General features: G+C 31.8%; 4 protein-coding genes across 4 annotated transcripts; 3 read left to right on the plus strand and 1 right to left on the minus strand.

Moving 5' to 3' along the window:
* The first annotated feature begins 1,198 nt into the window (after nucleotides 1-1,198).
* Nucleotides 1,199-5,413, plus strand: LOC105961983 (diacylglycerol kinase 1). Its single transcript, XM_012986243.2, has 13 exons — nucleotides 1,199-1,508; nucleotides 1,650-1,718; nucleotides 2,265-2,598; nucleotides 2,734-2,862; nucleotides 3,026-3,111; nucleotides 3,261-3,384; nucleotides 3,497-3,545; nucleotides 3,740-3,822; nucleotides 3,916-3,983; nucleotides 4,100-4,174; nucleotides 4,268-4,355; nucleotides 4,447-4,563; nucleotides 4,851-5,413. Exons 2-13 carry the CDS (start codon nucleotides 1,654-1,656, stop codon nucleotides 5,187-5,189), a joined length of 1,557 nt encoding a protein of 518 aa, XP_012841697.2. The 5' UTR covers nucleotides 1,199-1,508; nucleotides 1,650-1,653; the 3' UTR covers nucleotides 5,190-5,413.
* Nucleotides 5,414-5,922: 509 nt separating this feature from the next.
* LOC148768749 (uncharacterized) lies at nucleotides 5,923-6,712 on the plus strand. Its single transcript, XM_088822260.1, has one exon. The coding sequence runs from the start codon at nucleotides 6,241-6,243 to the stop codon at nucleotides 6,538-6,540; it is 300 nt and encodes a 99-aa protein (XP_088678386.1). The 5' UTR covers nucleotides 5,923-6,240; the 3' UTR covers nucleotides 6,541-6,712.
* Nucleotides 6,713-13,842: 7,130 nt separating this feature from the next.
* LOC105961927 (uncharacterized) lies at nucleotides 13,843-14,145 on the plus strand. The gene has a single exon (XM_012986187.2). It carries the CDS (start codon nucleotides 13,843-13,845, stop codon nucleotides 14,143-14,145), a length of 303 nt encoding a protein of 100 aa, XP_012841641.1.
* A 1,049-nt stretch (nucleotides 14,146-15,194) lies between these two features.
* LOC105961982 (uncharacterized) lies at nucleotides 15,195-18,464 on the minus strand. Its single transcript, XM_012986241.2, has 2 exons — nucleotides 17,793-18,464; nucleotides 15,195-15,815 (listed from the first exon to the last, which is right to left on the minus strand). Exons 1-2 carry the CDS (start codon nucleotides 18,255-18,257, stop codon nucleotides 15,456-15,458), a joined length of 825 nt encoding a protein of 274 aa, XP_012841695.2. The 5' UTR covers nucleotides 18,258-18,464; the 3' UTR covers nucleotides 15,195-15,455.
* Nucleotides 18,465-20,461: the final 1,997 nt, after the last annotated feature.

Raw genomic sequence — 20,461 nt, forward strand, 5'->3', positions numbered from 1 at the left:
TCTTTTTGTTATCCATAAATTCATTGCAATCGATCAATCATAAGGGCCGCTAAGGTTATTTTAAACTGATAAACTCTTATGTCTGATACGTTATTTTAAGAACTGGTTTTTAGAATTATTTTGAATAATGAGTTTATAAGCTATTATTACTCATTATAAGATTTTCCAACAACTTCTTTTTAGTGTTTAAGATTTTCTGTAAAAAAAATTATCAAACAAACAATTTGAAAGAGCTTATAAACTTTTACAAATCTTTTAAGCTCTTTTTAACAGCTTATAAGCTTACCAAAACATCCTCTAAAGTCTTAGATGTTAAAAAAAATTATAATATGTTTAAGAGGTTATAATTTTTTCAAAATGTTTGGATTTAAAAAAAAAAAATCTTAATTTAAAAAAAATAAGTTGTTGGAGAGCGATTTTCTAATAAGGTAGTGTTTGCAAATGATTATTTAAAAGCAGAAGTTAGTGATTGTGATTTAAGTTAGTTTTAAGTGCTTATTTCTAAAAGTTGGGGGTGTTTGCAAATATTTCGGAAAATGAACTAAAATTGAAAAAGCAGGATTATGAGTGCTTTTAAAAAAATAGTTTAAAGTAGATTATTTTAAGAGAAGCAAAAGCAAAAGTTGATTTTGCAAACACCTAAAAACAGATTATGAGCAAAAAAAACCGCATAATCACTTTCAAAAAGCATTTGCAAACACCACCTTAGTACATCTATCCTACCTTTTTATTTAAGATTTTATAATGAATAAAAATAATAAATAAGGTCATTATCCAAACAATTTAAAAATTAATTCTAAAAATAAAATCTAACAGCTTATCAATATCTTATCAATTCTAAAAATAAATTTAAGCTATTTTTATTCATTATAAAATCTTAAATAAAAATAAAAAAAAAATCTTATTTATTTTTTGACAACTTATTTTGAAATGTTTAAAAACTTATTTTATTTAAATTACCAAACACTTGAAAAGAAATTATAAACTCTCGAACATTTTATGGTGTGGGACAGCTTATAAGCTTATCCAGACAGCCCTTCCGAAATATATATCTAGAAAAATAATTAATAAAAAATAATAAGTTTAAATGGAGATGGGTCCCGCAGAAGAAGAAAAGAATATTAAATGGTGGGCCCCACTTATCCGCGCTGGAGATTCATCATTTACTCGTCCCACGTTATTTCTTCTTCTTCCGTCTACGAATGAATAGAGAGCATTCAATTCAATTTCAAACCTGGGAATCATCGAACCGAAATTTCATCCCCCCACCCACTCCATCTTCTTCTGTTTTCCCACTCACGCGTTTCCTTCTTCAATTCCTTTCTGATTACGCCTCCTCGCATTTATCTAAATCAATTACATACATACATACATACATGTGTACGTATGCACGTGTAAGTAAATCAGTCACCTTTCACGGGCGGAAGAATTTGAATATCCGCGCTTTTTAGGTTTTCATAATTTGATTCTTTGCCTTTTTCACTATCCAATCGAAATTGTTCCGTTAGGTAAAGTATCGCTTCTGCTTTTTATTTGTAATTTTATTTTCAATTTTATTTTATTCAAAAGTTTTCTTCGTCTTCTACGTTTTTTGCTTTCTTCTGACTATTTTTTTTAATCTGAAATTCAATGGGGTTTTCGGTGAGCAGGTTAATGGTAGGATCGCAGATGATGGCTAGAGAGATGAAGCAATCAATTCATAATTTGTTCAGTAAAGAGTGAGTTATTCTGAAAATTCAGTTCCAATAAGAAAATTTTCTTCCTTTTTTTTTTAATTTTTTTTTTAATTTTATTTTATGGGGTTTCAGAATTTTGTTATGTTGTATGATTCAATGTTCTGTTTGGGATTTAAATTTATGCTTGTTTGTTCAGTTACCCTGTTTTATAGCATGTACGGAATCTATTTGCAATTGATCATTAAATCGTGTGAATAATTAGGCAAGCAACAAAAATATTTGAAAATTTGCTATTCAATCATGTTTCTAACTTTCTAGAAATTGCAAAATGACCCATAAGGTGTCCGGCAAGTATACTCGAGTGTCCGACACGAAAACTGTCCGAAACGCCGAAACCTTAAGAAGTTGAAATTTCCGTGCTACATAGTTTGTTTGTTCGATTTGCAATTTTGCTCTCCACTTTTAAAACGGCCATGGATGTATCGAAAGCTATCAAACATGTAATTCCTGATAATTTTACTAGCAATTGGAATGATTCCAGGGATTTTAATTTTACGCAACGGTTTTGTCTTTCTTATGACTTTTCAGTCAAGTACCTGCTGCGAACGGTAATTCAGAAACGGTAGAAATTTTGAAGGACTATTACATTCCGGATTACGTACTTCTACCCGAATCAGAAACGGAACAAGGATGCAGTGTTCCAGAATGTCCTGTGATTGTGTTCATCAATTCAAAGAGCGGCGGGCAATTAGGTGGCGAGCTTTTAGTAACATGCCGTAGTCTTTTGAATAGAAATCAGGTGTTTGATCTTGGGGAAAAGACACCCGACAAGGTGCTCCACCAGCTTTATTTCAATTTGGAGAAGCACAAGAAAAACGGAGATAATTTGTCCGCTGAAATTCAGAGAAAATTGCGTATCGTAGTAAGTTGAATTATAAAGTGAAGTACTATATATGTTGTGGTGGTGCAATGGTTTTAGGTGAATTTATGCGGTTTGTCGAATTAGGTGACTTTGCGCGCTTTTCGTAAATGTCGTTTGTGCAAAATTTATTTGCAGGTGGCTGGTGGGGATGGAACAGCTGGGTGGCTACTTGGAGTAGTTTCCGATCTTAAATTAGCACAACCACCGCCAATTGCTACTATGCCGCTAGGAACAGGGAACAATCTTCCATTTTCGTTTGGTTGGGTAAGAATTTTTTGCTATTATTGAAACTTCATCCGAATCTTCCCTTATATTGTCAATTTGTGGCAACAACTCGATATTATATTTTCTGCTTATGTTTCAATCTAAACCATTCTCTTGCATAGTATATTTTTAAAACCACTAAATTATTGCATTACTTTTGAAGGGTAAAAAAAATCCAGGCACAAACCATCAATCTGTCAAGGCATTCCTGGAACAAGTAAAGGACGCAAAAGAGATGAAAATCGATAGGTTTGTACAATTTCGATCTCCAAGTTTTCAATCTAAGTCCAAGATGAAAATTAATATATAAAATATTCGTTTGTTTCGGTAATCTCAAATCCTTGGTTCTGTTTATAAACCTTTTGGACTGACATTAAAGTTTTACGTACATTATTCAGCTGGCATATTCTCATGCGGATGAGGGCTCCAAAGGAAGGTGCATGCGACCCAATTGCACCTCTTGACCTACCGCACTCATTGCATGCGTTTCATCGTGTGTCCGCATCAGATGAAATGAACGAGGTATTGAACTAATTATCAGTTATGCGCGCTTTGTGATGGTACTTCTTACTTCTAAGTTGACGGAGTAATCTGAACTCTTAAGTGTACTGATTATAACTTCTTCATATTTCAGGAGGGGTACCACACATTTCGTGGGGGATTTTGGAATTATTTTAGCATGGGTAAGTTCTCGTTCGCAATTACTTTACCCTGAATCTGTAAGATATGTCTTTTCTTTACGCTTGGATTACGACAAGCCTTTTTTTGCTAGTGTGTTTTGGTGCTTTTGTTACTCGTCTCCAGCTGGATTTACGCAATCGGAAGTTTTTTTCCGGGAACTATGACGTGGTTTTACGTTTGCTTTAATTCTTTGCAGGTATGGATGCACAAGTTTCTTATGCATTTCACTCGGAGAGAAAGCTGCATCCTGAAAAATTTAAAAATCAATTAGTTAATCAGGTGCGCCCGTTGTTCATTTCTTCTTACGCAGAAGTTTTATTTCATTTTTTGTTGTGCTGTTCTCATTGTTGGTCACTTTTTTCATTTGTCTAGACTACTTACGCAAAGCTTAGCTGCACGCAAGGATGGTTTTGTGCATCCCTCATGCATCCGTCGTCAAGGTTAAATCACCATTCATTACCTTTTCTCGGTCCGAGTTTTTCTAATCATTTTAGTACTATATAAATATATTTACGAGCTTTTCTTGTTCTTGTTTGAACATTTGACGTATTTACAGGAATATAGCTCAGTTGGCAAAGGTGAAAATAATGAAAAAACCAGGTGAATGGATCGATCTTCACATACCACGAAGGTAAACTTGAATGAATTTTATCTCACTTCTAAGTTCTACCTCATGTTTCTCATGCAAGTATTTCTCAACTATGCGTGCCGTTTGTATATGCAGCATCAGGTCCATTGTTTGCCTGAACTTGCCTAGTTTCTCGGGCGGTCTTAACCCCTGGGGAAAACCTAGTAAACAGAAGCTTCATTCGGTCAGTATTTTCTTGACTAGACAATCAATTGTACTTTTCGATACAACTCATTATCAATAATGTGCTCTTTTATGGTCCATGTTTACGACAGAGGGACTTAACTCCACCATATGTTGATGATGGATTTATCGAGGTTGTCGGTTTTCGAGATGCATGGCATGGGCTTATCTTATTCGCTCCAAAAGGGCATGGGACTCGTTTAGCACAGGTAATCGGATAATTTTTAAATCATATCGCTTTTTTGAAAAAAAATTCCCATATTATATGTCACTTTAACGTACCTAAAAAAATTAGGTTATTTTTAATAATATTTTGTAAAAATGGAGAGAGAACTAGTTAAAAGGGTATTTTAGTCCTATGATATTTTTTAGCTAAAGTTCTTGCATATTTATTCGCCTTCTTATTTATATGCGGTGAAGCCTTAAACGACAGTTAATTGGAAACACATGGAGTATTACGTTTGAAGTTGGATTCATTTTAATTTTTTTTGGGTAGGCAAATAGAATTCGTTTTGAGTTCAACAAAGGGGGTGCCGACCACACATTCATGAGAATCGATGGAGAACCATGGAAACAGCCGCTTCCAATGGACGACGAAACTGTTGTGGTCGAAATATCTCACTTTGGCCAGGTCAGCATGCTTGCTAACACGCACTGCCAGTCGAGAAGTATCAACGCTCCTTATTCACCGAGCAGCACTGAGGATGACGACGATGGATATAATAGCAATGAAGATGCTCTTGAAGAAGAAGAAGGTTCCGAAGAAAGGAAGAAGTTAGGCGCAGCCGATACGTTTCGATTACCAGAGGATTTCGACGTTGCACACCTTAGCTGAGCTGGCTTATAAGTTTGTTGTGCTAAAAAAAATATCTTCACTAGGAATTTTTTTTTTAATTAATTGTTTTCTTGTGCAATTGAAACTAGACATGGTTAGAACTTAGAAGTAGGTAAGTGGATATAGTCTGGTACAGTTAATCACTAATGACTAATTCTTGATGTACAAAACTGTTTTACTACTGCAAATTTTGTGTGTGGAATGGAAGTTCACTATTATTTTTATTACTATTATTATTATTATTATCAATTATCATTATTATTATTATTATTATTAATAATTTTTTATACATATTTTATATAGATTTGTTTTATTTATACGTATTCTATTTGTATTTATTTGTACATATCTCATTGTATGTAGATTGACATTGATATAAAACAAACTCTTGGATGTGTTAATCTAGATGATTATGTTGAATTTGTCACCTTAGGGTGGAGATGTAAGAAAATTCATAGTTGATGGACGTATATATAATTATTCAAACAATATGATTTTTTTTCGTAATTTAATCATACCTCATGGGTAGTTATTACTTATTACCTTATAAATAACTACTCACTAATCACACATACATACACACAGGTATGTAGACTGTAGTATTACATATGTGTAAATCAATAGTGTAGTACAATTCAATTCAGCATGTGTAGGTTCTACAAAACGACGAAATACCATGTATTTCAATTAATTTGCACGTACGCGAGGTGTTTCTTTTTTTCTTTTTCAATTTATCTTTAATTTATAATAATTTGTATATCCCAATTCCCATGTCCAAATTTAGTGGCACGTACCAATTTAATAATACAACCAACCACTAAAAAAAAAAAGAAAAGAAAAAAGAAAAAAGAAACTATGGGCTCTCCCATTATGGTGGTGAAACTTAAACCAAACCGAAACCGAAACCACTTTCTTCCACTATATATACTACAACTCTCAGTAGAACATATCATCACAAACTCATCAAATCTTTCAAAAAAAAAAATACAAAAACACAGAATAATATTCAATAATTTGAACTTGGAAAGAAAAAAAAAAAAAGAAGAAGAATATGGGTAGTTATTTGAGAGGGAGAAGTGCATGGTTAGTAGCAGCAAGTATTGGTGCAGTAGAAGCACTAAAAGATCAAGGGTTTTGCAGATTTGATTACGCCATGAAAATTGTTCAACAACGTACGAGGAATAATCTCATGTTCGGGTCTTGCAATAAAACTCATCAGGCCAAGAAAATGTCGTCGTCGTCGTCTTCTTCTTCTTCTGCAATGGCGACGAACGGACAAGAATTAAGGTTGAAGGAATCGGAGGAATCTCTTAGGAAAGTTATGTATTTGAGCTGTTGGGCTCCCAATTAATAATCTCCATCAAATGTGTCGTTTAATTTTTATATATAGTACTATTTAAAGGAATTTATATCTATATCTATATCTATCTATATATAGTCCAATTAAGCGTGTACTCACCAATTGAGCTACATCCCTGCTTGTAAAAGGTTTAAAAGGAAAATATTATCATAATTTGTGTTTAGCTGAAAGTCATGTTAGTAGAAGGTGAATTATTGATCGGGAGTGAACAATATTGCTCCAAAATGAAAAAAATATTCGAATCAAAATCAATGGAATTAATTAAAAATATATATGACAATACAATTTTTACCCTAGTCCCTACGAAGGGCTTATAAACACTCACCCGACATAAGTCGTCGCCCATCATCCTCATGATCACGTCATCAATCCTTTGGTTCATATAAGCAATCAAGAAAATGTAGTGATACTGTGTTACCCTCTTAGTCGGTGACATCGGCTATGACTCGAGTGTGGCCGAGTCATACAGCCACATAATCGGCCAATGAGTGGTCGAGTGTTGGGCAAGCATTTGGGGTGTTTGTCCGAGAAAGCAAGGAACGGCTTGATTCAAGTGGGAACGGTGATCGAAAGTACTTGTGGCTGGCACGGGCGTTGCTCGACAGCGAATGCGGACAAGCGTGGACAGTAATCGGCATGTGGCCGAGAACTTGGACAAACGAACGTTCGAAGGAAATCGACCACGACTTGACAAGTGTGGGCAAGTTGGCACGGCCGATTGGCAAGTCAAGAAAGGCAACTCGATGAGCGAGTGCGCCAATGACCGTGTGGTCAAAGAACTAGCAAGTGATTGGCAAGGCAAGCGATACGTGCGGGAAAGGCAAGACAGATGGGCTGCCTAGCAACCGCCCGGGCTGTTTTGGGCCGTTTGGTGCGCGCGCGCACCCGATCAAGATGGGCCTCGAAAACCAGCCATGTGGGCGGTTTTGAGGGAAGTTGCGGAGCGGTTGAGGCCTGAAAAACATGAAAAATTGCCCCTTATTACTTGTAATAGTACTTAGCGAAGTGTCAAGCAAGTATGCTGCCAAGTGTCATTAGGTAGTTTTATGTGAAAACTACCTTCTTCCTTGTATTTATATGACTATGAGTGCACAAATCCGACCCATCTAGCATTAGAGAGTTCAGATTGCAATTGTGGGCATTCCGAGTGAGGATTTTGTGTGTGCACCTTAGTCTCCTTTGTATTCTTTGTGAGAAATTAATATAAAGGTTGGGCATTGCCCGTAAACATGCTTGTGTGTTGTTTTCCGTTGCATACTCTTGTGTTCATTTATGTTGGCTTAAAAGACTTGTGTTTGTGCGTTTTGTTCGAAGAGAATTGAGAGGAAGGCTGACTGATTTGGTGCGCAAATCAGGCCGCACGGGCGAAAATTTCTTGATCAAAGAAACCCCTGTGACACACTGCAACGTGATGTTGAATAAAATCAGGTTTAGTAAGGTTTACAGGCCAAAACCACCTATATTTAAGACATTGATTTTTAGGGGTATACATTTTTAGGGGAATATTCCGTGAAAAATCACACCGTAAAGGGGTTGGTGTAAACAGAAACAAACGTAGGGGGGGTTTTGGTAATTACAGATAGATGAGGGTGTTTTTGTAGTTTAACCTAAACTAAGGGGAATTTTTTGTAATTTACCCAATTTTTTATCTATATAATATATAAAAGTTGAATTGCATAGCTAATTGATTGACATTTGGCAATTTCAATTGATGACATGTCTTCAATTTCATCCCAAGTGGCGAATTGGTTGGTCGAAATAAATCATCAAAAAACATGTCATCATTTTCCAAAATTAAAGATAGTTAAATATGTTTAATTATTTTATTAATATATTTATATCCTACCATATATAAAATGCTCTAAATATATCAACTTTTTTGAAAACCCTAAATAAATTTATTTTTGAATTTAATTTTATATATAATTTAATTTTAATTTAGTTAAATTCGATTTAAAATCTTCTCTTATTATAATTGGATGATTGGTGGTGTTACGAATTTTTTTAATTTTAATTCATAAACTTGGATTTATATTAAAACAAATATTGTAGAATAAATTATTTGATATTATACATTTTACATGAACATGACTAGAGAATATGTATTTTTTTTTACTAATTTACTATTATATATTAATATTATCTATAAAAAAAGATAGATATGTGTTTGAATTTACTATCTTGCGAAAATTGACACCATTTGTTATGCCATGTGTAGAGTAATATACTCCCACTTATTTATCATATTGAAAATTATACTACATGAATTTCATGTTATTATTTAAATAATTATTTTTTTCTTCACTGAAGAATCCAGTGACAATAAATTTTACGATTGATTTAACTTTTTAAATTATATACTAATTAAAATACGAATTTTATCATGATTATACTAATAAATTGAATGACCTAAGCTAAGTTTAATCAATTGATAAAAAAATGAATTGATTTTATATATTTCAAAATATAATAATTCTAAATATTTGGTATTAAATTCATTTTTATTTAATGGCTAACATTAATAATATCAATTGTTTTGTTTAAAATGTATAATGATCGTATATACTATATATTGTATTCCACTAATAAGGATTTCATTATGACTCTAATAAATATAATTATGGAAATATCTAGATCAACACTAACCCAAAAGTATCAAAATGAGTTTGCAAATATTTATGTGCTATTTAATATTTTATTTTGATATTTATATAAATGTATTTGCTCCAACCATAGGTATTAAATCGTTGTTAATTAAATATATCTAATTGCCACATGTTATTTTCTAAATGGACATTGAGGTGGTTGAATTCATAACTCATGTTTGATATTTTATTCACCATGATTGCATAATGTATTTTTACATTTGAAAGATGAAATATCAAAATACCTCATTTCATAAATCTAATGGAATTAAAAATTACTATTTTGGAGAATAAAAATGGTGGTTAAATGTTTTGATAGCTCATTTAATAATCTCACTCGAAGTGCTCTTGCCGTATATAGTTTATATTAATAATTTACCTAATGTTTGTTTCCCTCTTACATCAACCGCTTATGGTATGATTTTTGAAGGAATTTTTTTATTACGTGAAATATTCCAATAATGCTTATTATACCCTGCACACACGACATTTCTTTATGGTACTTTTTAAATACAAAAATTACCCTCAGGTGAACTTTACACGAAATATTTATTCTTCTTAAATAACACTTTCACAATTTTTTATTATTACCATGACCACCCCTGAGGGTAATTTTTAAGTTTAAAAAATATGATAAAAGAAATGTCCCGTCTGCAAGGGTAGACTCCATATTTTTTGGGATATTATATAGAATAAAAAAGATTCCGTACAAAAATCACACCATAAGGGGGTTGTGTAAGACATAGACAAACATAAGGGGAATTTTAGTAATCACCGATAAGTGGGGGTGTTTTCTGTAATTTAGTCTAAGTTCAGGAGGATTTTCATAATTTATCTTATTAACAATGATTATTGTTCTTTTACGTCTTAATGTTTGCTTATACCCTTATAATATTTTATATAATTTTAATGTCAATTTGATAATATAATTAAATATTAATTTCTAATATATTTAATATGTGTTTTTTTATGGTTCAACTACCACACATAAGAAATTTGATATAAATGTTCGAGATTGAATAGAATTATTTTTTTTATACTAAATAATAGATCATTGCAAAAACAATTGTTGCAAAATTAGAATTTTTTATTATAATTATAATTATAATTATAATTATAATTCTTTGAATTAGTATTAGTATTAATACTAGAAATAGGATTCAAATTGTAATTATGATTAATATAATATTAGGATTAGAATTATAATTAAGATTATGATTATGCTTAGTACGATAATTAGTGACATGCATTAGTATTAGGATTATGATTAGCATTAAGTTTGGGATTAGAATTATAATTAAGATTAGAATTAGAATTAACACTAGCATTAGCATTAACATTAGTATTATTAGTATTAAAATTATTAGGCTTATGATTAGTGTTAGGAATAGGATTATGATTAGGATTAGGATTAGAACTATGATCAGTGTTATGAATAGAATTAGGAATACGATAAGGATTTGGATAATATTAGAATTACAATCATAATTAGCATTAGCATAATAATTAGCATATCTAGATTACATTAGCATCAAAATTACTATTAGCATTAACATTAACAATATTAACATATTAGTATTAGTAATAGTATTAATAATAGTATTAGTTGTAATATTAGTATTAGTAATAGTATTAGTATTGGTATTAGTATTAGTATTAGTATTAGTATTAGTATTAGTATTAGTACAAATATTAGTAGTAACATAAGTATCTGTATCAATATTATTATTGGTATCAGTATAAGTATCAGTATCAGTATCAGTACCACAATATCTATCAGTACCAGTATCAGTATCATTATTAGTATCGGTATCAGTATCAGTATCAATATCAATATCAATATCAGTATCAGTATCAGTATCAATATATGTATCAGTATCGGTATCGGTATCGGTATCGGTATCGATATCAGTATCAATATATGTATATGTATCATTAGCATTAGATCATTAGCAATAAAATTAGTTTTAGCATTTATATTAGTATTAGTAATAGTAAGTATTATTACTAATATTAGTATTAATATCAGGATAAGTATCCGTATCAGTATTAGTATCAATATCAGTACCAGTATCAGTACCAGTATATGTATCAATATCGATATCAGTTTCAGTATCAATATCAGTATGAGAATCAATATTAGTATCAATTTTAGTATCAGTATCAATATCAGTATCAGTATCAATATTAGTATTAGTATCAGTATTATTAGTATAATATTAGTATTAGTATTACTATTTTTATCGGCATCAATATCAGTATGAGTAACAATATTAGTATCAGTATTAGTATGAGTATCATAATTAGTAATAATATTCGTATTAATATTAATATTACTATGAGTATCAATATGACTATCAACATCAGTATCAGTATCAGTATCAATATCAGTATCAATGTCAGTATCAGTATCACTATCAATATCAGTATTTGAATCAATATCAGTAAGTATTAGTATTAGTATTAGTATAAGTATTAGTATTAGTATTAGTATTAGTATTAGTATTAGTATTAGTATTAGTATTAGTATTAGTATTAGTATTAGTATTAGTATTAGTATTAGTATTAGTATTAGTATTAGTATTAGTATTAGTATTAGTATTAGTATTAGTATTAGTATTAGTATTAGTATAAGTATTAGTATTAGTATTAGTATTAGTATTAGTATTAGTATTAGTATTAGTATTAGTATTAGTATTAGTATTAGTATTAGTATTAGTATTAGTATTAGTATTAGTATTAGTATTAGTATTAGTATTAGTATTTGTATCAGTATTAGTATTAGTATGAGTATCAGTATCAGTATTAGTATTAGTATTAGTATTAGTATTAATATTAGTATTAGTATCAGTATTAGTATTAGTATTAGTATTAGTATTAGTATTAGTATTAATATTAGTATTAGTAACAGTATTAGTATTAGTATCAATATAACTATTATTAGTATCAGTATTAGTATTAATATTTGTATTAGTATGAGTATTAGTATCGATATTACTATCGATATTAGTATTAGTATTAGTATTAGTATTAGTATTAGTATTAGTATTAGTATTAGTATTAGTATTAGTATTAGTATTAGTATTAGTATTAGTATTAGTATTAGTATTAGTATTCGTATTGGTATTGGTATTGGTATTGGTATTGGTATTAGTATTTGTATTTGTATTAGTATTAGTATTAGTATTAATATTAGTATCAGTATTAATATTAGTATTAGTATTAGTATTAGTATTCGCATTAGTATTGATATTCGTATTAGTATTAGTATTAGTGTTAATATTAGTATTAGTATTAGTATTAGTATTAGTATTAGTATTAGTATTAGTATAAGTATTAGTATTAGTGTTAGTATTAGTATTAGTGTTATAGCAATAGTATTAGGATTAATATTAGTATTAGTATTAGTATTAATATTAGTATTAGTATTAGTATTGGTATTGGTATCAGTATTGGTATTGGTATTAGTATTATTATTAGTATTAGTATTAGTATTAGTATGTGTATCGATATTGATTAGTATCAGTATTAGTATTGATATTAATTAGTATAAGTATTAGTATCAATATTAATATCAATATTGGTATCAGTATTGGTATCCATATTGGTATCGGTATTGATATCAGCATTGGTATCAATAAGGACGTATACATCTTATCTCTTTTGCAATATTTATAAGTTGTATTGTTGTTTGAGCAATTTGCATCACTAATTAAACGTCATTAGTTATAAACTTACAGGTTATTTGAATATCTATTTTGTTACTTCTCTCCTACCATGTTTGTTGTTAATTTAGTTATTTTGCAAAATATTGACATTGTGTAGTAGGTTGCATTCCTCGAACTAGAGTTATACCATATATTTTAAATGATTTCACTTAATCTTCATATCGTGTTTGCGCGCTTCACGTTTTCTTCTTTAGAATATTTAATTTAATCTCATATGTTAAAATTCTGAAATAAGAGATAAAGTTTATGGTTTTTTTTTTATTTTCTTCCATTTTGTTTACTTGAATTGCTATTATTATAAAGAGATAGTCGTTTACATATTATTATTTTTCTCATTTTAAAACTGACATCCGTGCAACGCACGGGTGAAGAACTAGTTGTGAATTAAAGTAATATTTTTCCTTGCATCACCTTTCCCACGTGGTTTACACTTTACATCACCATTTGTCCCGGTATCAAAGAATGAAAATGAAAACCACTAAACCAAAGCATCCGGTTTTATTCAGAAAACCGGCGGTTTCCTGAAAACTAGAGACTAGTAAAGAAATGCTTCTTATTACATCCAAAAACTATGGGTTTTCTTTTCTTTTTTAATCACAGAAAACGACTAATTAAATCAACCAGCTGGTTTTAATTTCTATAATATATAAACCCACGGCGGTTTCCAAGACTAGCTGAAAACCGCTCGTGGTTTTCCATACCAAAATCCCACGTGCATGGGTGGTTTTTTTATATTTAATTCCGCAGCAATCTCTCTCTCTCTCTCTCTCTCTCTCCATCTCTACATATATATATATGTAAACACCAAAATCAAGATTTTCTTACACATCAACAAATCGAGAAAACCCATCAAAATTCACACACACTAAAACACGCAATAAATTTGCTGAAAAAAATAGAAGTTTCTTGAAAAAACGACGATGAGTGGTGGCGGAGCAAGGTGGATAGTGGCGGCGAGCATTGGAGCGGTGGAGGCGCTGAAAGATCAGTTGGGTGTTTGCAGATGGAACTATGCTTTCAGAATATTACAACAAAATGCCAAAACTACCCTCCAATCAGCCGCCACCTCTTTTCACACTCGCACACAAAATAATAATAACGTTAAATCTTCTTCTTCTTATTCGGCGGCTGCCGGTAATAATAATAGGATGGAGGAAAGGGAAATGGGTTTGAAGAAAGTTATGGATTTGAGCTGTTGGGGCCCCACTACTGTTAGATTCTGATCATCATAATTATAAACCATAGTATTTCGTTTTCTTGTATGGTTTAATTAGTTGTTTTCTTGTATTTTCATATTTTTCTTTATATTTACATACATATGAAAAAATTAAACATGCATATATATATATATATATATATATATATATATATATATATATATATATATATATATATATGATGAATCTTTTTCTATGGCTAGAAATTGATTCTTTGAAGTAAATTAAATAAACAAAAATAAGGAGAGAGAGAGAGTCAAATAATTAGAGAATGAAGAGAGAGACAGTGAAAAGTGAGGTGAATTGACGATTTTGCCCCTCCTCAAACGCGTAGGAATGTCACGTGCATCAATTCGGTTGGCCAAAAAAGGACTCGGTGCAACAATTTAGTAAGTTCAGTTATGCCGTGCAGCTTCTTTTTCGTTTGGGAGTCAAAAAAATGACTTATTATTACAGTGCAACACTTTAGTATGCAACAATTTAGTATGTTCAGATATGTTGGGCAAAATGCACTTAATTAACCCTAAATTTAATTGATAATTTTGCAATTCAAAATAGCATAAACAAGTGCCTCGTTTTTTGCTTCTGCCTCGGGCTTCAAGAACCGCCCTCGGCCTCTCGGACTATGGTTCTTAAAAAATTAGGGCAAATTTCGGCCACCTCATGTATTATGGTCAATAAAAAATTAGGGCATATTACGGCCACCTTATGATTAAGGTCAAATTACGAAAACTCCCTTTTTGTTTGGGTAATTACATTCACCGCTCTATTATGTACTATCTTACGAAAATACCCATCCAAAGATAAATTAAGGAATGTTAAATTAGTAAAACTAAATTGAAATTTCGGTACGCCAATATTTCATACCGTTTACCGAACTGAATATACGATTTGATTTGATAAATAATCGAATTACATAAATTTTATGTAAAAATATTTAAAAGGAGGGTAGTGGCTATAATTATATTACCCAAATAAGTGGGGTTTTTCGTAATTTGACTATACCTCAGAAGTGGCTGTAATTTGCCCTATAAAAATATGTAAGATATGGTGAAAAAGTTCAAGAAACATGTATGTAGAAAAGGTAAGAACACACAAAATTACAACGTCATGGTCCTATGAAAGAAAGATCACTATACAAAACTACACAACTTCAAATTAAACCAAATAACAGAGGAAAAAAAGAAATAAAAGAATTTTGAAATTAAAAGAATACAAGAAAATAGTAAAAAATAAAAAATAAAGAATTAATTTTCAATAAACCTAAGTTCCGATCGATCAAATCATCGTCATCCGGTGCGCCATGCAATTTAAACTTAAAGTTTATCGGGCAACTGTAAGCTCTGCGAACCGAATATCTGATGAGAAGAACTTTCGAGAAAGACGGCAACTCCACATTTGGCGGAATTGAAACCCTCCCACAGTGAAAAGTTGACGGTGCCGGAGATGGTTTTCTTGGCGGAGATATCTTTGACGGAGCTCATCTTCTCGAGGCGGCGGACAACATATTCATTGGCCAAAACACGGTCTTTGTTTGCTCCGGCGGCGCAGCTCGTCACTAAGCCGCTCTCGTATAGAGCCACCATTATGTTTAAGCCTTCGTGGTCCACTTTTGTCCTTAAAGCTCCGGTTAGTGTTACTTGCAACGAATCCGGTGAGGGCTTCTCAAAAGTCGCCTTTTCGAATAAAAATCAGAATATAAAAAATTAAAAGGGTTTTAATATAAATATTAAAAGTTCTTTTCTTTTTCGTTTTAACTTTTTAATATATTTGATATTTAAATTATGGTCCATATATATATCAAAGTATATATATAAAGACATAACTAACATAAATAATTTTATTTTTAACCGAACAATAACATAGATAATTAATAAACCACGAGGTAACAAAAACTCATCCATATCTAAAAATTTAGTAGGGGAAGAAAATAATACATTTAATAAATTTTAGTTTAAATTATTAATATATTGGCATTTTACGGTTACCTTGAAGCTATGCTGCACGGACAATCGGACACTAGGGGTGTAAACGAGCCGAGCTCGCCTCTTTTGGCTGGCTCGAGCTTGAGCTCGAGTTTATTTTGACGAGCTCGAGCTCGTCGAGCTCCTCTTTTTTTGGCTCGAGCTTGAGCTCGTGTCAATTTTGTCGAGCTCGAGCTCGAGCCCATTGTCTTTTTTTTTTTATTTTTTATTTTTAAATATTTTTTTAATTATTATTAAAAATTATTTAAAAAAATAAAAAATAAAAACTAAATTGTAATTATATATATTTTTAATATTTGTATTTATTTCTATAATATTTTACATTATTATACATTATTTAAATAAAATAACATATACAAAATAAAAAATAAAATAAAAAATAATAATAAATCCGGCTCGCGAGCTCATGAACAACTGAAAACCGGCTCGAGCTCGGCTCGTCAGAAAGCTCGAGCTCGAAAATCTCGAGTCCGAGTTCGAGCTTTTTACGAGCCGGCTCTTCGAGCTCACGAGACGGCTCGGCTCGTTTACACCCCTATCGGACACACCCGGACACTTCTCGGACACCCGTGTCGGGTCGTGTTGTAATTTCGCTAAAAGTAGGATACCCGTGTCGGGCAGTGTCCACAATTTTAAAAAAACTGGGCCACTTCTCTTACGTTTTAAGAGAGAGCTCTAATAAAAAAAATGGGCATTTTCTTTTCTCTATAATATACATTTCCTCTGTTTTCTTTGTGACTCCACCCAAAACTCCAAAAGTCTAGCATGCGACGGCGACCAAGAACACGAGCAACAAGGGCGAGCGGTTCTCTTATACGATGACAACTTATACATATTTTTTACAACTTATAAATGTACCCCTATATTGTTATTATTTATAAATATACCCCTATATTTTTTATATTTACGCGTATCCCCGCGTGTCCGTATCCTAGTTTTTTGGAAATGCCGTGTCACCGTGTCCGTATCTGCGTATCGCCGTGTCCACGTATTCGTGTCCGTGCAACATAGCCCTGAAGTAATGTCAAATAACAAAAACTACCCTCATATTTCAGTAAATACAACCACCCTTCAACCATGTATTCTTTTTCATATCCGCCCTTACGATGTCAAATTTACTTAGGGGTGTTCATCCGGTCGGTAAACCAACCGAATCGAACCGAATGAAAATTCAGTATATGCCGATTACCGAACCAGTAATTCGGTGTGGTATTCTGTTTTTTATTATTTATATATGTAATATTAGTATTTAACTAAAAATTTTAAATATTTATAATAAAAATCTGGTAATTCGATTATTTACCAAACCAAACGACTAAACGGAATGAAATTTTGGCGTAGCTAAATTTCAGTACAATTTTACCGAATAAACGCCCCTAAAGTTACCAATTCGAGGGATTTCGTCGTAAGATCATGCATAGCTGAGGGGTGACTATAATTACACAAATAAGAGGGGTTTTTTTTTTTTTTTTTTTAAATTTGCCCTTAATATATCTATACATACATGGTCATATATATTCATCTGACAATCTACATAATTAAATAAATAAAACATTCAATGTGATTAATATTCATGACGTCCGTGCAATTGCTGCAGAACTGCAGATTATAATAACTAAACCAAATAATTACTCCCTGTTAATTATCAAATTAGGGAAAAAAGCTGACCTGGAACGAGGGTGCAGGGAATCTGGGTGCGGACGCGATACAGGAGATCAGAGCCTCATCGTCATTCCCCACGCAGTGGGCCCTACCCTGGACGACGATTTGGGGGGTGAACATGGTATCCAGATTGAGTGCCTCCACGTAGGCCTTTTGGCGGACGGTCCATTGACTCGACCCGAACGGGTCCTTCCAACCCGTATAATCCCAATAGTCCACGTGGAACGCCAGCAGCACCACCGGCGCGTCGAGATTGAAGTCCCCCCTCCCCAGCCGCGAGAACAGCAGCTCCGCCTCCGGCGAGGTGGCGCATCCCTGCGACGAGAATAGCTCCACCACCACTGGACCGCCTCTCCGCTGCTCCTCCGCCGATAGATCCGCCGTCGCGGCCTTGTCGTCGTGCTTCGGATCGGAGGAGGAGGTGGTGGATCCGCCTCCTCTGCCGAAACAGCTGAAGAGACGGGGCGCCATTTCCGACGGAACTGAAGAAACGGTTGTTCTTCTCTCCTGTTTTTTTCTTTTTTTTTCGTTTTTTTCTGTTTTTTTTTTTAATTAATTGAGAAAAATGAGAGAAATTAGAGAATGGAGAGAAACATATGAATTTGATCAGAAGAGAGAGAAAGAGATTGAAAAAAAATGAGAGGTAGAGAGAGAAAACTGGAGATGGAAACGCTGCGAATCATTTGTTATTTATATTTGCCGTATATTGGTAAATAGCACTTTAACCCTTGTATTTTGAGCTTTGTACACTTTGACCCCTCTGTATTTTAATATAAGCACATAATTCTCTTGTACTTTTAAAAACATTATCTTCCTTTTTATAGGGGGTTATGTGTTTATATTAAGAGGATAAGGGAGTCATGAGCACAGACCTCAAACTAAAGGGGGTTAAGTGTTATTTACACAAAATATTGACTGTAAATTTGATTGTGTATTTTGTTGGGAGACAATTATAAGATTAGAACATCTAATTACAATGATGTTAGACCTCTTAATTAATATAATCTATTCTTTTTAGAATAAGGGAATTATAATTATATATATATTTATTTATTTATACATTACAAAGAAAGTAGTAACCACATTTACATTAGTAGATCGAGTGAACTCGCTCTGGTGCAATAGCCTTCAAACGATATGGAAAATGCAAATCGCACCAACCAAACGCTATGAACAAGCTCTACTGAAAAAGTGTTCACACGAAATATATATCGAACTCTGGAATAATATAATAATTGAAACGCTTTTTGTTCTTCTTTATATATTATTTTTGGTATAGGAATAAAGTAAGTTAAACTTGACAAGAAACTCATGTTGTCACATTTTGAGTCTCGAATTCAATAGTAATTTCTTTTGTATCGATTATTCACACTTGAAAAAAACAATAAATTGATGTAATAGTTAGAATTGATGAGTATATAAATCATCTAGATCAAGTGGAAATATAATTTTAAGTTATTATACGAGAGTATAGATTTATCCAGTGCATATATATAATTAGCTGCGATTCTTCGTTAAAAAAAATTGTAGAATTTATAAAGAGAAAAAATATAGAAATAAGGTATAACTAAAGTGGGGCATGTGGAAAGAGTAGGAGTGAGTGGTTGGCACCAATAAGAGAAGTGGGTGCCACGTTGCTTGTCCAAAAAGGTGAGTTGGAATTGTCAATAATGATATAAATATTTAGGTAGATGCCTTAATAGGGAATCTTAATTCTTAACCATACATTTATTTATGCTTGCCTTTATCAAATGGGAAAATTGGCACTAAAAAAATATTTTGTATAGCAAATACTAAATAGTATGTTTGGATATTTTGAATTTGTTAAAAGTTAGTCGGGATAATTTAGACTGAAAGTAGATAGTTCAGACAATTTAGTTGTATACTTTAGATTGAAAATATACATCTTAGATTTAAATAACATTTCCCCAATAATGTTGTCGCGGAATTTCGACGGTTGACAGCGGGGGACTGGAAATGTAAGGTGGAAGAGCGTAAGAAATGTCATTTTTTTAGTGAACGTCGCTTTGGAAATGAATGAATTGGATGATGATAATATATTTTCAGGTTAATATAACTATTTTTTGTTTAAACTCTCTAAATATGACTGTCTTGATTTAAAAATGTATTAATGTGGAGGGGTAGTTAGCAAATTATTGCTTATTAAATATTCATCTTGGATAAAATAGGACAATATATAGAAAGAAGTCAATGTTATGAGTAAATTTATCACACAAGAGTGCATATTTATGAAGTTGTAATATCTAAAGATCATAAGATGTTAAGTTAATTTGATGTTTAAAAAAAGTATCAATCCCCAAATTCACTTCAATTAAACTTAAGCTAGACTCAAAGGTGATATTGATTGATATGGTTGATCAAACCATGCAACGAGATGCACTTGATTGTAGCTCTAAAGCAAACTTTGGGCTTAAAAGTGGATTTTGGCCCAACTAAAGCCCTTTTTGTTCGGGCTATATATTTATATTTATAATTATTAAATATTAATATGTTATATATATTTATATTAATAATAAATGTACTTTGTTTTAGGTGAAAGTATGAATAATTTGATGTATAAAATGGAATGATAAATTGAGAAGTTTATATCTTTTAAGTTTTATAAAAAATTTCTCTTCAAAAAAAAAAAGTTTTATAAAATTTAAGTAGATAAT

Source organism: Erythranthe guttata, chromosome 8 (genome assembly GCF_056151865.1).
Source record: "Erythranthe guttata isolate IM_541 chromosome 8, IM_541, whole genome shotgun sequence".
Lineage (NCBI taxonomy): Eukaryota > Viridiplantae > Streptophyta > Magnoliopsida > Lamiales > Phrymaceae > Erythranthe > Erythranthe guttata.

Coding starts and splice junctions, on each gene's coding strand:
- LOC105961983 (XM_012986243.2), top strand. CDS start 1,654: ATGGTAGGATCGCAGATGATGGCTAGAGAGATGAAGCAATCAATTCAT. Junction 3,112..3,260: donor AAAGAGATGAAAATCGATAG/GTTTGTACAATT, acceptor TACATTATTCAG/CTGGCATATTCTCATGCGGA. Junction 3,823..3,915: donor AAAATCAATTAGTTAATCAG/GTGCGCCCGTTG, acceptor TCATTTGTCTAG/ACTACTTACGCAAAGCTTAG.
- LOC148768749 (XM_088822260.1), top strand. CDS start 6,241: ATGGGTAGTTATTTGAGAGGGAGAAGTGCATGGTTAGTAGCAGCAAGT.
- LOC105961927 (XM_012986187.2), top strand. CDS start 13,843: ATGAGTGGTGGCGGAGCAAGGTGGATAGTGGCGGCGAGCATTGGAGCG.
- LOC105961982 (XM_012986241.2), bottom strand. CDS start 18,257: ATGGCGCCCCGTCTCTTCAGCTGTTTCGGCAGAGGAGGCGGATCCACC. Junction 15,816..17,792: donor TCCCTGCACCCTCGTTCCAG/GTCAGCTTTTTT, acceptor TTATTCGAAAAG/GCGACTTTTGAGAAGCCCTC.